We start from the raw sequence: 16,568 nt of genomic DNA, 5'->3' as shown, positions 1-16,568 counted from the left end.
CTGCAATGTGTGCCACTGGCCAGGGATGGATGCAGAGCACTGACAGCCACGGGGTGGGTCATGGAGCAAGGAGGGGGCCAGGCAAGTGGCGATGGACCATCAGCACTGCCTGTGCACGTCTCATGCTCCATGTCTGAGACGTGTTGCCTTTTTAATCACCCCAGGAGATGATCCCTTTTCTGATTAAAATGTGTCCAGTGTCTGCATCCATACCTAGATTTGTCATTGCTTGAACTGGGAGTAATAAAATACAAAATAATAATAATAATAATAAATTAATTAATTAAAAGAACTTGCACCAAAGAGACCTGGGGAGATAAAACCCACAGCAAATTTGGACCAATGCTTTGATGCTTAATATCAGGTCTCTGAACCCGGATTAATGTACATAAGTAAACTGCATAACTCATGGAAGTGGTCACCACTGATGGCACCTGTTGAAAGGCAGCCAGGTGCCACTGTGACAAAAAGCACAGGAAACATAAAGCTGGCACTACACAAGCAAGGCCGAATCTGAACCGCTCCTGTTGCCCCTGGGCAACCCTCCCATGGGTTTGGTGGTGTGGATTTCACCTCGGCTTCCCAAACTGAAGCCCCTCAGCTTCCTCATTTGCCGCAAATCCTGCCTGGCTCTGGCTGCCAGCTGCACAGCCCAGCCCTCCCAGACCCCTGCCTCTTGATGTCTGAGGCACACTAGTCTCACAGAGTCCCTCAGCGCTCTGAAAGCATTTCATCCCTACACGAAGGCCTTCCGGAGATGGCATGCTAAGTGCTGAGTTCATCGTTAAATCAGCCGTTTTTCGTCTGGCTTGCTCAGTGTAAACTAAACAAGTAAATTAAAAGATCCTCATCAGCCAACCAAGCCTTGACAACGCCCTGCGAGGGCCTGGGGAGGCGGAGAGAGAGGCGGACACAGAGGCTGGGCCAGGACAGCTTTAAAATGCCTGCGGGCAGCCTAAGGAGACTGGCAGTGACACCATGGCGAGCCCCTGTGTAGAGCTGAGCAACAAGATGAAGATGCCCATCCTGGGGCTGGGCACCTGGCAGGTACCGGGGCAGGGGCCATGGATGGGGCTGTGGGTAAAAAAATCAAGATGCGGGGGCTGCTGTGGAAGGTGTCTGTGGGTTGGTGTCAGTGTCTGCTTGCAGCACTTGTATAACCAGGCAGCTGGAAGGGGGGGAGCAAAGGAAGAAGGCAACAAGTATAACAGAAGGAAGAAGGGAAAATAAAAGCAGGAGCAAAAGAATAAAGTAGATTGCAAAAGGCTTTCTTGCCCCCTGGCACTTGCAGCTCACCCCCGTGGGATGGGAGGTCACTTGATGGGAGCCTTGTGCCACCAACCTGCTTTTGTGGGGAAGGGTTTGGGGAAGGTAAAGTGGCAAAGCTGCTTGGGTGATGCTGGGGGCATATAAGGGGAAGTGATACCACTAGAAGGGGTAGGGGCAAAATGTCCCACGGAAACTAACTGCTTTCTGCTCCAGTCCCAGGATTTCAGTCCTTTCCCTACAGCAATGGGAAGTTAAAACTTAATTTAAATGCAGGTGACAAGGAGACACCAGCAGCTGCTGGTAGGGGAGACTTGGTGCAGCTGTCACAGCAGTGAATGCTGGCAGAAGGTGATGGAAGAGCTCATAGTTTGGTTGTCTGCTTTCAGGCTTCTCCAGGAAAGGTGGAAGAGGTGGTGAAGCATGCTATTGATGCAGGCTACCGGCACCTCGACTGTGCCTATTTCTACCAAAATGAACATGAAATAGGGAATGCAGTCCAGCAGAAGATCAAGGAAGGAGCTGTGAGGCGGGAAGATCTCTTCATTGTCACTAAGGTATGAGGATGCAGGAATGTTGGTGCATTTGGCTTTTCTGGCAGAGAAACCCTTGTTTCATCCCTAAAGTACCCTAAGGACCTATTCCCTTCTGTTATACTCGTTTCATGATAACCTTGTTGCAGAGTATAAATTCCATTTGTTTGCAACTTGGACTGAACCTTACTAGGAACTGTTGAAAACTTAGTTGTTGCTAAACTAATAATTCCATTGCATTTACTGAAGGTTCATATGTGTGCACCCTAGAAGGATCAGGAAGAACAGACAAATCAGATGTCTGAATTCAAAGATGCTGTACTACTTACTGATGTGCAAGACACTGAAAATGGTGTCATGTAGAAAAAGTAATCCTAAAAGAGAATAGAAATTAAAATATGGGACTTAAGTCTCAAGTATTTTCTGTGTATGTACTCCATTCCCTTATCTTATCCACTTGTCTCATCAATGCTCGTTACCAAAAAGTGAGAATATTTCAATTAATAAACTTATGACTTGAGGTTTTTCATGTGCAAAAACAGAAAATATTGAGCAGAACAAAACTCTTTCACATACTCTTATTTTTACTTAAAGAATAGTTTTTAATTTGAATAATACTTGCAAGTTCCTCTACCTAAGCACTTGAATTTTCATTTCAAAAATAATTAAGTAACATTCAGAATGGTCCTCACAGTGGTCAAGTAGTCAGATACAAAGTACAGAAAGAGGGTAGTTATGGGGTGCTCAAGACTTGAAATTTAGTCTTTAAAAAAAAAAAAAAAAAAAAGATATACATAAATAATCTCTAACAGTAAAAATATGCTGTATACCTGGCAGAGATTTACATCTTGTTCAGAGAATCTCTTTTCATGAGTAAGAATACTGCTTTTCCACCTTCACTACTAACTCTTTTATCTGTGTATATTTGTCCTACATTAACCATTGAAATCCAACCCCTACAATTCTGTGATTCTGTGTGAATTCTGTGAAATATTAGCATCCTTTTCTCTGGTCTGGACAATGGAACCTGCAGAGTCACAGCTGAGCTTTGTTTCTTCCACAGTTGTGGAACACATTTCATGAGAAGTCCTTGGTAAAGGAAGGGTGCAAAAGAAGCCTTGCTGCACTGCAGCTGGACTACCTTGACCTGTACCTGATACATTTCCCTACGGGATTTAAGGTAGTTCTTCTTTACATTCCTCTTTTCTCCTTACCTGGTTGAAAACATAGTGTGTTTTCTCATCTGTGCTGTGTCCATCTTCATTACACATCAAGGATATGCTATGGTTCCTTTGTCTCTTCCCTGAACCTGGAAGAAGCCAGCATTTGGTCAGTAACTAGGCAGTAGTATTTTTAGGGTGTGCATCTGGCCTTCCATGTGTATTAGACTGAGATAGCTGTGGTTATGAGTATTGCTAATGAACACCTTGAGTCTTCAGGGAAAGTGTAACCAATGGATGATGGAGTTTGGGATCATGGCCTTGTGCTGGGCCAGACTGGTGTGATCATATCATCTTTTCAAGATGTGGGCTTGATGTGGAGTAACCAACTGTGAGAAGTGTAACACAGTACAGAAAGAACTTGCTTCTAGTCCCCCTCCCCTGCACCAGTGTAAAATAAACATAAACTCTAGAATAAAAGTATGGGAGTGTCTGTTCCCTTCTCTCCAGACCTGCCTAAATTACTCAAATATTTACTACTAATCCCCATCTCTTTGTATGCAATGATTGATTTGTAGAAGTATGGCCCTTGTCCAAGAGTACCGAGGAACACGAATAATTTTTAGTGATGTGTTTAAACAAACTACTAACTTACTAGCTGTAATTCCCAGTCAGAAATCCTAATATACAGTAGGAAATGCAACTTTTAAGTCCCTGTGATTCTGCCTTGAAATAACAGGCTGGTGAAGATCTGATGCCTACAGATGACAAGGGTATGGCAATCCCCAGTGATACAGATTTTCTGGACACATGGGAGGTACGTTAATGTTTGGTCTTTTGTGTTTGTGTCAGCACTAAAAATGGAGCAGAAATGTGCATGCACAATGAAATTAAGGGACGGGTTTGGGTACAGAGGGTAGTTGCACAAAATTACATTTCATGACCAGAAAGAGCTGCTGCTTTCTCTTGTTTTCAGGAGCTGAAGGGGTATGTCTGCTCTGTGAATAAAGAGGACAAACCTATGAGCGCTGTAGGTGCTGTCCCTAAAACAATATTTGAATATGTACAATGGTAGAACTGAGGCATGGATTAGTGCAGGCGTGGCTGTTAATCTACTGGGAGTTTCGTACAGATAAGGAATTCTCACGCTTTTCAGCATGGGGCATCAGCATCTCAGGCCATCCTTCAATCCTCATTTCCTTGTGGACTGAGAGGACTCAGAGTCTGCTCCTGCTACCTGCACCGCTGTGGTGCTGCAGCTCTGGGAATACATAGTTTTCTCTACAATGTCAGATTACAGCCACAAGAAAGTATGCAGAGATAACTAGGTTTAGTCTAACATCTTCCCTACTGCATTCTGCCAACTCAGAGGTAGTATGCTGGCTTAGGACAAGGTGGGGGGATCTCCCCTGCTTTTTCAGCTCTAGTAAAATGACTCCCGGAGAAGCCTAAGCAAAATATTTGCATCCCATTACAAAAGGGTTGGCCTACCCTTTTTATGTTACTTCACCATCTGCAACGGGACATAAAGCACACAGATAATACAAGGTTCAAAGATATATATTTTCTTAAAATCAAACATACTGTCATTTAATCTACTATGGGATGTTTACTGGTTTGTCACCAACTTTAATGAAATAAAATACTGTACATGACAGTTAATACCACCTCATGAATACACATTTGTTGTCCTCATTCATTAGGCTATGGAAGAGCTGGTGGACTGTGGCATGGTAAAAGCCATTGGAGTTTCCAATTTTAACCATGAGCAGATTGAAAGAATCTTGAACAAGCCAGGACTAAAGTACAAGCCTGTAAATAACCAGGTAAGACTTTTATCTCCACTGATGTCAGCTGATCTTGGAATATGCCTAAATATATTTGAGTTACACTTCAGCTGTTAAAGCTGATTTACGCCACAACCTTTTAAATAGTTTCAGTGCCGTGGAAAGATCTCACAAAACACTAGGTATCTCTTTGTATGTAAAAGACGTGTTCGGCTTGGCTCAGGTCATTTTTGGGAAAACATATTTTGACTCTTTCCTTTTGATTCTTCACCTGCAACCCTAACTGTTGTCATTTTGCACAGCCCTTCTGACTGAAACAGTTCTAAACTAGAAACAATGATTATATAGCTGTAGCATTCAGCCAGTGCTAGGGATTTACTATAGCCCTGATCTGATAGATACCTTAAACTAGGTCATTGTCATGCTGCTGTTACTATCCAATATGCAGGGTGACTAAACCCTCAACAGTGTTTTCCTGCTGCAATAACATGTGGTGCTTTTGATAGAAGGGAATGCTCCTTTCTATACTGCATTCATTTTTATGTCATCTTGCTGTATTTAAATAACTTAAATGAAGTAACTTAACATGAAATTCAAAATTATTTCCTTCTCTGGAAAAAAACACCACCACAACAAAAAACAACTAGACAGCAGCACTACACAGATGTATTATTTTTAAAGCACTGGCTTCACACTGAGGAAAACAGGAAAACTTATACACCTGTAAAATATTACTAAACTTTATATCATGCTTCTTCTGTAAGAAAGAAGAATCAAGATCTTGCCTGTGTATTTGAGTAGGGATTTCAGCAGCCAAAGCACAGACTGAAGCAACTTTTTCTGAAGGTCAGGGAGCCTGCAGCAACCAGGACTCAGGCTTCTTTGTCTATTCATATACCATCTCCTCAGGGGAGGGATGGGGAGGATGTCCAGAAGGGCTAAGCTGAGGAAACTCATTTGGGAATCAAGGAGACTCCCTGATGTTGCGTGACTCGGAGCAGAAACCAAACTCCACATATTCTGAGCAGCCCCTCTGAAGATGCAGTTATGCTGTCCTGACTAGTCCAGGAAGACTGATTTCCTAATTTTTGCCACAGATCCTACACTTTCAGTCTTCCCATCTATTTCTCACCATATTTGTGTAGTATGTGGCACGAGGGAGACTTATTATCTGTATTAAGCTTCTAGATATTGCTGTGACGTTAATAATTTTAATAACATTTTTAAAAGATAGATTTTAATCATGATCCTGGGAGTCTTTTCTTCACATTGTCCGTGACCCAAGAGGATTTCAAACCTTATGCTCTGGAGCCCCATGCAGTCTGCCTCCATGCCAACCACCAGGTTTCTGTGTTTACAGATTGAATGCCATCCATACCTGACCCAGGAGAAGCTGATCAAGTACTGTCAATCCAAAGGGATCGCTGTGACAGCATACAGTCCCCTGGGTTCTCCAAACCGGCCATGGTAAGAAACTACAGCAGCCTTTCTCTACAAAGACGACTGGATTTGCAACTTGAATCTTTGTGGCAGAGTATGCAAATAATGCAGCTACAATGAGAGAAATGCTCTTGCTTTGTTGCAGGGAAGTTAATACCTTCCGCCACCAGTATGGTAGCTAATACCTGGTTTTTGCTTTTATTAGGGCCAAGCCAGGGGAACCCCTGCTGCTGGAGGATCCTAAGATTAAAGAGATTGCAGCTAGGCATAATAAAACCCCTGCCCAGGTAAGTGGGGATGTCAGAGCAAACTCTTTCTCCTACTCAGACATGTATAGGAGTCGATGGCCAGTCTTTACAGATGCTGCCTTCCCTAAGGATACAGTACAATGGGGTTGAACTGCACTTGACTCTTCGTACTGCCCCTGTTCTTAACAGCATTCATGTCTCTTAGAAAACATCTGGTAATTCATTTTGAGTATTGAGCTTGAAGGAGCTAATCAGTATGGGTATGAGCTTACCTCAAGTGTCCCTCTTCCTAGGGAGATTTATTCTGCTCCCAGAGAGAAGTGCTCCCTCTCTGAAAACCACTTTCCTCTGAGATTTACTTACAAATCATCAAACCAACACATTATTCCTTTCTCCAGCTAAGTTAGCTAAGTTACTCTTCAGAGAAGCAGAAGTAATTTGCAGAGCTATCTGATTGCTTGCTGTTTGCTCACCTTCACAGAGAGTCTTTGAAAGCTGCTTGATTAGTCAAGGTGAAATGTTTTTCTCTATGGTTTGCTAGACTCACTGAAGAGATCTTGCCCATAGTGGACAGGAATTGCATTTCAAACAAATCCACATGTTCGCAGGCAATTAACCATAGTCACATTTTAAGATGGGCAGAGCAGGCAAAAAATGTATGCAACAATCCTTTGTTGATGGAAAAAACTTCAGAAATCTTTTTTTCTATTTAAAGCATTCTGAAAGCTTAAGTTAGGTGAGGTACTTACCTATGAGTATGAGGTGAGGTACTTACCTATGACCTAATTTGGTCTGAGCACCCATGTAATACAAGCCAGAAGCATCATTTTTCTCTCCCTCCCTCCCCCCCCAGAAAAAAAATAATCATTGAGAAGCCAAGATATAGAAACAGTTGATAGTTTTTCAGTAGACTGCCAGCAAATGCTGGAACATCAAAACTCCTCTGTGCAGTCTTGTATTTTTCCAAAGAGTGAATGTGGTTGTAGAAAGAGGAATGGGTTTGTGGGAAGAAAAAAAATGTAAGAGAAAATGCACAAAATGCATTTGAAGATTTTTTTTTGCACCCCTATGCTCATAATCGTCCCTGTCCTTATTTAGGTCCTGATCCGGTTTAACATCCAAAGGAATGTGGCTGTCATTCCCAAGTCTGACAAAGTGCAGCGCATTAAGGAAAACATAAAGGTGAAGTTTCCATCAGGACTGCAGCCACCTATTGACATGGCATAGGCACCCACACCCTAATCCCCTCTGTGTTTCCAGGCAGCACCCAGGAGTCAGTGGAAGGGATACAAAGATATACAGATCAGGGCTCAATAGTACCTACCCACCACACCTTTTTCTGTGGTGAGAAGGATCTTGTTATCTCCAATAGAAAATGGGTTACACAAGAGTGGGTGCTGGAAGTGGAATCACAGTTTGGGGTTTCCCTTCTTCCCTGCTTAGTGAGCCCTGCTTTGGGGCATAAAGGAACAAACTACAAACACCACGCTCATTAGCAGTTTGTCTCATTTTGAGGCTGTGGTTTTCCTTGGCAGGGAGAGTCAGCTGGATGCTTGCTTTGATGACATGGCATCTTAGATGGTTGCTCTGTTACTTTCAGTTCATGCTGCTATATTTTGGAGTCATTTCTTTTATTAACCACTAGCAAGAATTCTTAGATGACATCAACTGTGAGACAATAATTTGCAGTTGGTATCCAGGAAGTCCTTACACATCGAGCAATCAGCCCTTAGCACCTACGTTCACTGTCAGTGCATTACAACACAAACAGAAGTGGTGTTTGCATTCAAGTACCCGCAGCTGAGCTACTGCTATGAACAACGCTTCAGAGAGAAATGAACTAATTGGTAAATTGACATCTGGCTGAGAAATAAGAGGATTTCTTAACTAGCACTAGCATGGATGCAATGTGTTCTTACCTTCAGTCATAATACATGCTGGAAGCACACTTCATATCTCACTACTTATGAACCTAACTAAAAAAGAAACTTTTGTTTCCTTTTTTTTCTTCTGCTAGGTGTTCGACTTTGAGCTGTCTAAAAAGGAGATGGATGTCATCCTCAGCTTTAACAGGAACTGGAGGGCAGTTCCAGTAGCCCAGTATGTTTCTCATTATCCTTATTATCCACTAGGCCTATCTCTGTCTGTATTTTCATTCCATGTATCTTGAAAGCATACCTGACCAAAACTAGACAGTTCCCATCTTAAACCTTGGTGATAAGACATCCTGAAACTGATATCAGGAAGGAGAGGCATTCAGCATCTTGGTATTGCACGTGATTGTTCACAAGCATGTGTTCAAATTAATGACAGCTGTCAGCTGCAAAACTTGAGTACGTTGGCAAGGGGGAGGGCCACCGCAGTAGGGAAATGCTGCTGAAGATGCTTGCTACAACACCTGTAAAAACAAGCTATTTCTCTTTGCAGGGCTGTCAATCATAAGGACTACCCATTCAAGGCAGAATATTAGCACCAGTGGTTTCTGCGAGACCTCTATGTATCTCCTTCCAGATTAGATGTCCTCTGTATCTGAGTCCTGATTTCTTCTTTTGTACTTGATGATCATTAAAAGTGGTTACTTGCCCTCCTTTTTTAGGAGGAGACCACTAGCTGGTGAAAGAATGCATCAATGGGGATGGGTCTTGTGTTGAGAGGGTTAGCTGAAATCTGTTCTTGATTAATAGTTTTTTTTTAAAAAAAAAAAGACAATGTCTCATTTCCGTTTTTTCTTGTCTTACATAATTAAAGACATGTTTAACAAATAAAAAAAATAGTTACTTTCAAGATTTTTTTTTATGTTGTTTTCAGTGCAGTAAGTCTTACTGGCTTATGAGTGGCTGTTGAAGAACACTGTCTTTAATTACTTTGCTTATTACATAGTTGTGATTTTTATGGTGTGAATCAATGCTTTAAAATTTTATATGAACAACAAGAAAACAAAAATTAAAGTTTGAATAACACCAAAACTTTGTCACTGTGATGCTTACATTGTTTGATATGACTATTTATTTAAAAACATGCCTGAAGTTTCGTTTTTCAATTTCCATAGAGGTAGAAATGGGCTCCTATGCTTCCTGTACAAGGACAACACTGGGAAAGAAACTAATTTGGGGCTTATGCATCAAACAGACAAAGCTAAAGAGCAAAACTGCCCTCCCTCTGAACAACTAGAAATTGATTTCTTGTACAACGAGAGGTGACAAGGTGAAGACAGCAACATATGCAGTGATAACTTACATGAAAATAAATCCAGCTGAACATAGGGACTATCTAGGAAAGCAGGGCAAATTGTTCTTGAAATCTCAAACACAAAACTTTTTTTTTTTTTGCAACTTTGCTAGAAGCATTCAGGAACTAATATACCCAAAGAAGATTTGGCTTTATCTAAGGAAAATACAGACAAGGGGGGAAAAAAACAAAAAAAAAGGAAAAAAAAAAGCTTTTCTTTAAAAACACCAAAGCAATCACTGAGGTAGACTTACACTTGTTTTGAAGTATTTTTGGATAGGAAATGCTACACCAAAGCAAAGACAGGGCTTAATTTTTTTTTTATTTTTATTCTTTGTGTGATATTTTGCACACTGACAACAGAAAGTTTGGCTAGGAGGCCAAGCAAGCAAGCAAACAGTAAAGCATAATCAGAAACTAAAGCACCAAACTGATACTGTCTTACAAATTGTCACCTCTTTAGTGGCATCAAAACGCAAACAAAATGCTTGGTGCTGCTGGGTCAGATGCCACCAGTAAGGGCTGCCAGTATGGGGGCACAATCTGGCAATGACCCACAAGTCAGTATTGCCTAAAAGTAAAACCAATAGTGCCCAGCACACCTTCATGGTCTCAGAAAATGATAATAACGAGGAGCAGAAGAAACATTCACAGCAACAAGAAAAAAGCCTTACTCACTAAAACTTGGAGAGAAGCAATATGGTCAATCAATGAGGGAGAGCACATACACTTTCAAGCATGCAAGCTCTTTCCAGATTAAATTAGAAAGCATCCAACTACTTTCTCCCCAGCAACTGAGAAAGCTGCTTCCTGCAGCCTTCCCGTTGGCCCCTGCAGAGATGGCAGCAGCCTGGGGGAACTCTTTCGAAGGACGGTGACCTGAGTAGAGCAGGGCAGTATGGGCCGTGCTGCCTTACAGCAGAAAAGAAGGGGGTAGGAGAACAATGGGATGCCAGCATCTCCCCAGGCTTGGTCCCTGTGACCACCCAAGCTTGGAAGCACTTCCCGACTGAGCTGCCTCTCACCAAGGTAAGCAGAAGAAACAACATTAATGGCTCTCACAGAAAAAGTTTTGCAAACGAGGAGAACAGACAATTGTGCTGCTGGTTAGAACCGACTTTGTTGGGCGTGCTGACATCCAGATGATGCCCAGCTCCTGTCCTGTACTGACAAGCATGACAACTAAGATTTTTAGATTTTTTTTTTTTTTTCTTGAGAATCCATAGGTTAAAGCTGCTGATTTTAGGGTTTAGCTATCTGGTGTAGGATAGTGCATCAAGAAAGACAGCCTTCAAGCTTTGTGGCAGCAACACGTTATTTCACACAGCCTTAGCATGATTCCTATCCTAGTCACAACAACTGTTTCATTCCTAGTCATTAACAAACAGGGGGCTGCTGATGGAAATATTCCATTTATTGTGGATGCAGTTTCAGAATACATTGTTTGAATGAATCATTTTTATTGCAGCTATCAAATGTATTTGAAAGACTCAGAAGAGTGTTTACAAAACCCCCAAATGAAAAACATGACAATGCATAGACAACGTCAGGCACATTTTCACCCCTTACAGATAACTATGTGCATCTCTATATGTAAACAAGATGTTTTGGCCAAGCAGGGGAGCTCATCTTTGGGTTAAAATATACCATTCTTCTCTATAGGAAGAAGTCAGATGCTGTAAGAGATGGAAGCAGTGTTAAGGGAGAGCCTGGTAGTTTTGATGCACGATGAAGCTGTTAACAACGCACCTGGGGGCTACTTCAGTTGCTCAGTTTATGCCACCCATACACTGTAGGATGTAAATGCTAAACTGTATGGCATGTAAATTCAAACCAAGCTGACGTCTTATAGCCATGTGTTTACTATATACAAATCAAAACATCTGTAAATAAGATATTCAGGAGAGGGAGTTAAGAAGAAGCAGTACAAAGATAGAGGCTTACTTCATTTTGGGTGGACCTCGTGTACGGCACTGATGAATGGCAAGATTTAGTGTACAGTCATTTAAAACAAGCTCCAACTGTGTTTAGTTTTATTTTATTTTTTAATTATGGTAGTTTTATATAAATTAAACTACAACGTTTTATACAAGTGACCTATTTTTGACCCTCTATACCATTACCTTTTCCTCTTTTAAAAACTATAACTTTCTTTTTAATTACCCATTACTGGGCAATTGACACTTAAATTTTTTTTAATACTTATCTCGCCATACCTCTAATGGCAATTACGAAATCTTACTATAGAAAAGTGTGTGATTTTGTCTTTATCTTCTTTAAGCTGTGATACTGGTTAATTATGTATGTTTATTACTAAATATAATACTCTAGCACGTATTAAAGCATTCTACCGTTAGTAGTGCCTTTAGGCTAAACTTTGTAAAGCTATGTGTGTATATATTCTAAATTGCAATCAATTACTAGTCACTAACAACAAAAAGAAATATCAGTACCGCTGTCAGCTAACATAATCATCCAAATTTAGGTATTAACTTAAACTAGAATGGAAAAAATGATACTTAAAAAAAAGTATAAAACAAAAAAAAAATTAAAACAAGTTATTGATGCAGTATTTCTCATGACATGGGCAACTTACAGAAAATATTACATTGTCAACTAAAGATATTTCTTCCATGCCTTAGTCTAAAGTGCAGAAAGAAAGATTTCTGTATTCCAAAAGTAACCATTGTTTTTATAGGTTTACTGCACACCTTTCTTAAGCAACTTCACTTTAAATGAATTTTGGGTTGACCTCTTATGCCAGTTGAAATCACTGTTCAGATATATAGTTTGTTATGACTATCAGTAGGAGAGTCTATATATTTCACAGCATGGGTTTCTTTAGGAATAAAGGCTCTTGTGCAAAGGCAGTACTATTATGATGAATGTCTAGACTGATTATTAAATACAGTGCTAATATACATGGTTTTAACTGGGATAATGCAAAAAGACATTTTGGTAAATAAACATAAATATAAAAAGAACAATTTAGCATTTTTCCTTTTCTTTTTTTTTTTTCCCCCAACTGATTGGTCCAGCGTCTTTAGTAGCCTTCTATGGTTCTTTCTCAAATTGTCTCAAACCTGCTGAGAGAAAGAAAAATTAAAGATGGCTTAAAATAACCTAAATGTATCTCTAAAATAGAGAGCGCATGAGTCTAGATTAACAGGTGGCATGTGAGAAGGCAGGGCACAAGCTGGATGTTGCTGTGCTCTTGTATTGGGCTCGATCAGAGGTGGCCTCCAGATTTCTCTATGAAACCTTCCTCACCTCCAGCAGCCCTGGGTAGCAACTCAGGAGCTTCCCACGATAAGACAGTGGATGCTGCAAGCAGTACTCTCCCTGCCTCAACTCTCCCAAACCACAGGTGGGTGGCTACCACACAAAGTGCTACAGGGCTAGGCACATGCACTCCGTGTTCACAGTAAGACTGAAATCCATCTGCCTTCTCCAGCAAGCCCTCTGCTGAAGCCCTCATCTCACTCAGCCTCAGAGAAGAGGCTTGGCAGCATCTCAACCACTCAGCAGGGGCTGCTCCTGCAGGTGATGATGGCACAGCCGCTAACGCCTGCCATGGGAGCAGAGCTGTGCTAACACTGAGCAAGCCTGAACACCCCTCTCCCAACACTTCAGTTTGAAAAAGGAAAAAAAGGAGGAGTAGGAAGTCAATTCCATCTTGTGAGACTCTAAACTGACCCCAAAAAAGTCCACAAGCATATCACAGCACTTGATTTGCATATGAATGTGAAGAGAAAAAGAAACGTACAAATATTAATCGGGAAAAACAAACAAACAAACAAAAATAGTTTTTCTACATTTGATCATCTCATTCCTAGTGGGAAAAACATCAACGGATGTTGTAGGACATCTTAAAGCTATTAAATTGATCAGTAAATTTCCATTCTTCCCCACTGGTCCTTAGGCACATATTTCCTCTAATTGATTTTATTTGGTAAGGTTTAGATTAAAACAAAAATTAAAGAAGCACACGCAAGCTGGGGGTGAATTTGCAGACTTCTTGACTTATAACTAAGTTGTGTTTCCCAAACTAATGATTTCAAAAGAACAGTAGTAAGACTCTTTTCCTTGAGAAGACCAATGCATAGCTTCAGCAAAGGTAGTGATGATGCTGAGAGCATTTGAACTCCGGTCCACTCCCGGTAATCAAGAGCACATGGGACTCACAAACAGCCAGGTGAATTTTCCAAAACCAATGCTGCTGAATTTTCACAAGGCTTCACCATTACCCAATGGCAGGATTTAAAATGAGATGCTTGTTCTCAGCAGTACTGAAGTCTTTCATTTCTGCTCAAATAATGCTACCCCATTAGCTTTGGCTTTTTGGTTTTCTCTTCTCCACTCATGAAAAGCATATCCATTCCCTCTGCAGCCTTTAAAAAAGCCTTTCCCAGATGCCTGGTATGTGCTGTAATTAGTTAAATGACCAACCCATCCCTCAGACCTCGCACAATTTAATGATGCTCTCCAACTATAGCAAACGCTACAGATGTCATTCTAACCATGATTTGCAAACATTGCTGGAAATTGCATCCTCAGTTTTCCTAGCCAGATGATTCAGGCTTATTTCTCAAAATAGCAGTCATGTTTTAGTGATATTGCAAGGAAGCTTGGGAAAAGTGAATGGCAAGGGAGTGAAGGTTTCATGCACCAACATTAACAGCTGTAGAATTTTAAAAACTGAGAATTGTGATGTGTGTACAAAAATGTGCCAAAGTTTCTTTTTAATGTGCAGGTGAATTATTAGAATTACTTACCATTAGTCTCTGATTTTTTCCCCGCTGCTGTTACCTGTTTTAAAAAGTAAGAAACCATTATTAAAGTTGAACATGGGGGAAAAAAAAAGTCATCTTCATGCAAAGGACAGCATTCGACACACAACTTCTTCCAAATAGGAATAATAAAAGTTACATGCTGTCCATGGTGTTTGGTGCCTCGTTGCACTTTCTTTTATTAAGGCGTATTAGTGACACAGGCATATGAAAAGGCATATTAGTAACACAAGATATGCAGAGACCTAATTCCAAATGACTGACCATATGAAGGCATACAGTGCCTTCCCTCAGCAAAAAGCTTCACACACAGATACTATCTTTTAAGAATGCACTGATGTGTTACCTTAGAAGAAGATGCTGCTGGCTTGTCAACTGACTGCTTCTCCCAGAGATTACGTTTGCCAGATACATCTCCTGGTCTTAAATCCTGTATTTTTAAGTTAATGTCAGAGAACAAAAACCAACTTTAGTTCAGATTTATTTTAACTTGCTAGAGGAAAAGTTAGAATGTGACTTCCTCATAAGAAGATTTGAGGACCATCTAACAGTTGTAAATATTACATTTTCTATCAATTATAAAGTTATTCAGAATGACACCTCACCGAATCACTCCACACATACACATGCTTTAACACAAAATCTAGTCCTACTACATCTATTTGGTTTTACATAGACTGGCTATAATTTATTATATTCATCCTAGACAATACAATGAAAAGTTCCTTTTTTGAGGAAAAAGAGAATTCAGAAATAGTATTTCTGTTAGGGAGGAATTCAAAGGTAGCTTGTCTCAGGTATGTTAGATCAGAATCAACATATTTAATTAAAAAAAAAAAAAAAAGTGTCAGACTTTAATACAACAGATCCTCCTCTACATTGTTAAAAAAAGGTTTCAGGATTTAACACTGTAGTCGGTCCTATCTATTTGAATTTCCATTGTATCTTTTAAAACCTTAACATGGACCGATCACTAACCTGACATGGAAAAAAGAATCAGGTAAGGTAAAGTTAAAAAATATTAATAGTAATAATAGTATTCTCTGCAAATAAGTGTATTGAATTTTGCTTAAAGTCTCCATATACAAATTTAAAACTTTTCTTTGCAGAAAAGCAGGACTACAAATCCAGAAGACGTATGCTAGGCTAGTAGTAATGCACCTTTTTAAGGATAGATGAATTGACATCTGCCCCTGTGGATGCTAAGCAAAAGACTCTTAAAACAATTTAGGACATAAATACCATCCTTTTCAGAAAGTCCTGCATGGTTTCCAGGATCTTGCTCTTGCCATGCATAGATACGTAGCTTTCTGCACACAAGAATTTATAACTTGGGATAGAAAAATGCACATTGAGGTACAGAAGTCTAATTCCTGCAAGAGGTGTTTGCACACAACAGTGATGTTATAGTTCAGCCAAAGATATCATTAAGACTTTAAGCCTCTTCTGTGCTTCAAAAAGTGAGTTAAGCAGATAGCAAAATAGCAGTAGACTGTCTGACTGCCTGATCTGGAAAACTATGAATTATTCTTTATTGTGTAGGAATGGGATGAGGGTAAGGAGTTATTTTGTAAGTAAGAAAATCTTGTTTTCCCTTTGATTTAGCCTGATTAAAAAAAAAAAAAAAAAAAAAAAAGTAAAAAGTAAAAAACACACATTACAGATGTATATCATTCTTCAGAGTCAATTATGAATAGGTTTACCTGACCAACTTAGCAAACAGACCCGCAAAGAATAGGAGGAGGGCAGGTTCCTTCAAGCAGAAATATTGAAAGAAGAAAGAACAATCTATTGAGAAAGAGGGAAATGAAGACATAGATAGAAACAGTTCTCTGAGGGGAAAATAAGAGGTTAGTTTTACATTATCTAAAAGATGCAACTTAGAAGAAAGAGAAAATCTGGAGGTAGATGCTGTGCTAGTTTTCAGCACTTGTGATTAACCAGATCTACCACAATTACTTGTTGTCTTTTTATATTTATTTCTATGAGGACACAATCTCCATGTAGCCACCAGTAAATATTGACTTGAGGGACAACGCTGCAAATTTCAAGCTTCTCTTTGAGATAAATAGGCACATGAATTAAGAAAGTGTATGCTAAGCTACACCTTTTATAA

At 40.1% G+C, this 16,568-nt stretch overlaps 2 protein-coding genes across 20 annotated transcripts in view; one reads left to right on the top strand and one right to left on the bottom strand.

Annotated features, from left to right (window-relative positions):
• Positions 1 to 892: 892 nt before the first annotated feature.
• LOC101804508 (aldo-keto reductase family 1 member B10) lies at positions 893 to 9,400 on the top strand. Its single transcript, XM_005017089.6, has 10 exons — positions 893 to 1,047; positions 1,656 to 1,823; positions 2,863 to 2,979; positions 3,699 to 3,776; positions 4,663 to 4,785; positions 6,107 to 6,213; positions 6,392 to 6,473; positions 7,533 to 7,616; positions 8,452 to 8,534; positions 8,862 to 9,400. The coding sequence occupies exons 1-10, from the start codon at positions 979 to 981 to the stop codon at positions 8,902 to 8,904; spliced, it is 954 nt and encodes a 317-aa protein (XP_005017146.2). The 5' UTR covers positions 893 to 978; the 3' UTR covers positions 8,905 to 9,400.
• A 1,655-nt stretch (positions 9,401 to 11,055) lies between these two features.
• CALD1 (caldesmon 1) overlaps positions 11,056 to 16,568 on the bottom strand; it is a 247,356-nt gene continuing 241,843 nt past the window's right edge. For 10 of the 19 annotated variants that reach the window (XM_072040334.1, XM_038178222.2, XM_005017093.6 and 7 more), the window contains 3 exons: positions 14,799 to 14,882; positions 14,438 to 14,471; positions 11,056 to 12,748 (listed from right to left, as the gene is read on the bottom strand). In XM_072040334.1, the coding sequence (XP_071896435.1) occupies positions 12,717 to 12,748; positions 14,438 to 14,471; positions 14,799 to 14,882 (150 nt within the window). In that variant the 3' untranslated portion in view covers positions 11,056 to 12,716. Of the gene's footprint in view, positions 12,749 to 14,437; positions 14,472 to 14,798; positions 14,883 to 16,155; positions 16,241 to 16,568 lie in introns of all 19 variants that reach the window. The other 9 variants (XM_072040363.1, XM_013097140.5, XM_072040356.1 and 6 more) reach the window with 3 other exon arrangements.

The sequence above is a fragment of the Anas platyrhynchos genome, chromosome 1, assembly GCF_047663525.1.
Source record: "Anas platyrhynchos isolate ZD024472 breed Pekin duck chromosome 1, IASCAAS_PekinDuck_T2T, whole genome shotgun sequence".
NCBI lineage: Eukaryota > Metazoa > Chordata > Aves > Anseriformes > Anatidae > Anas > Anas platyrhynchos.
This window is presented reverse-complemented; position numbering and strand designations above follow the sequence as displayed.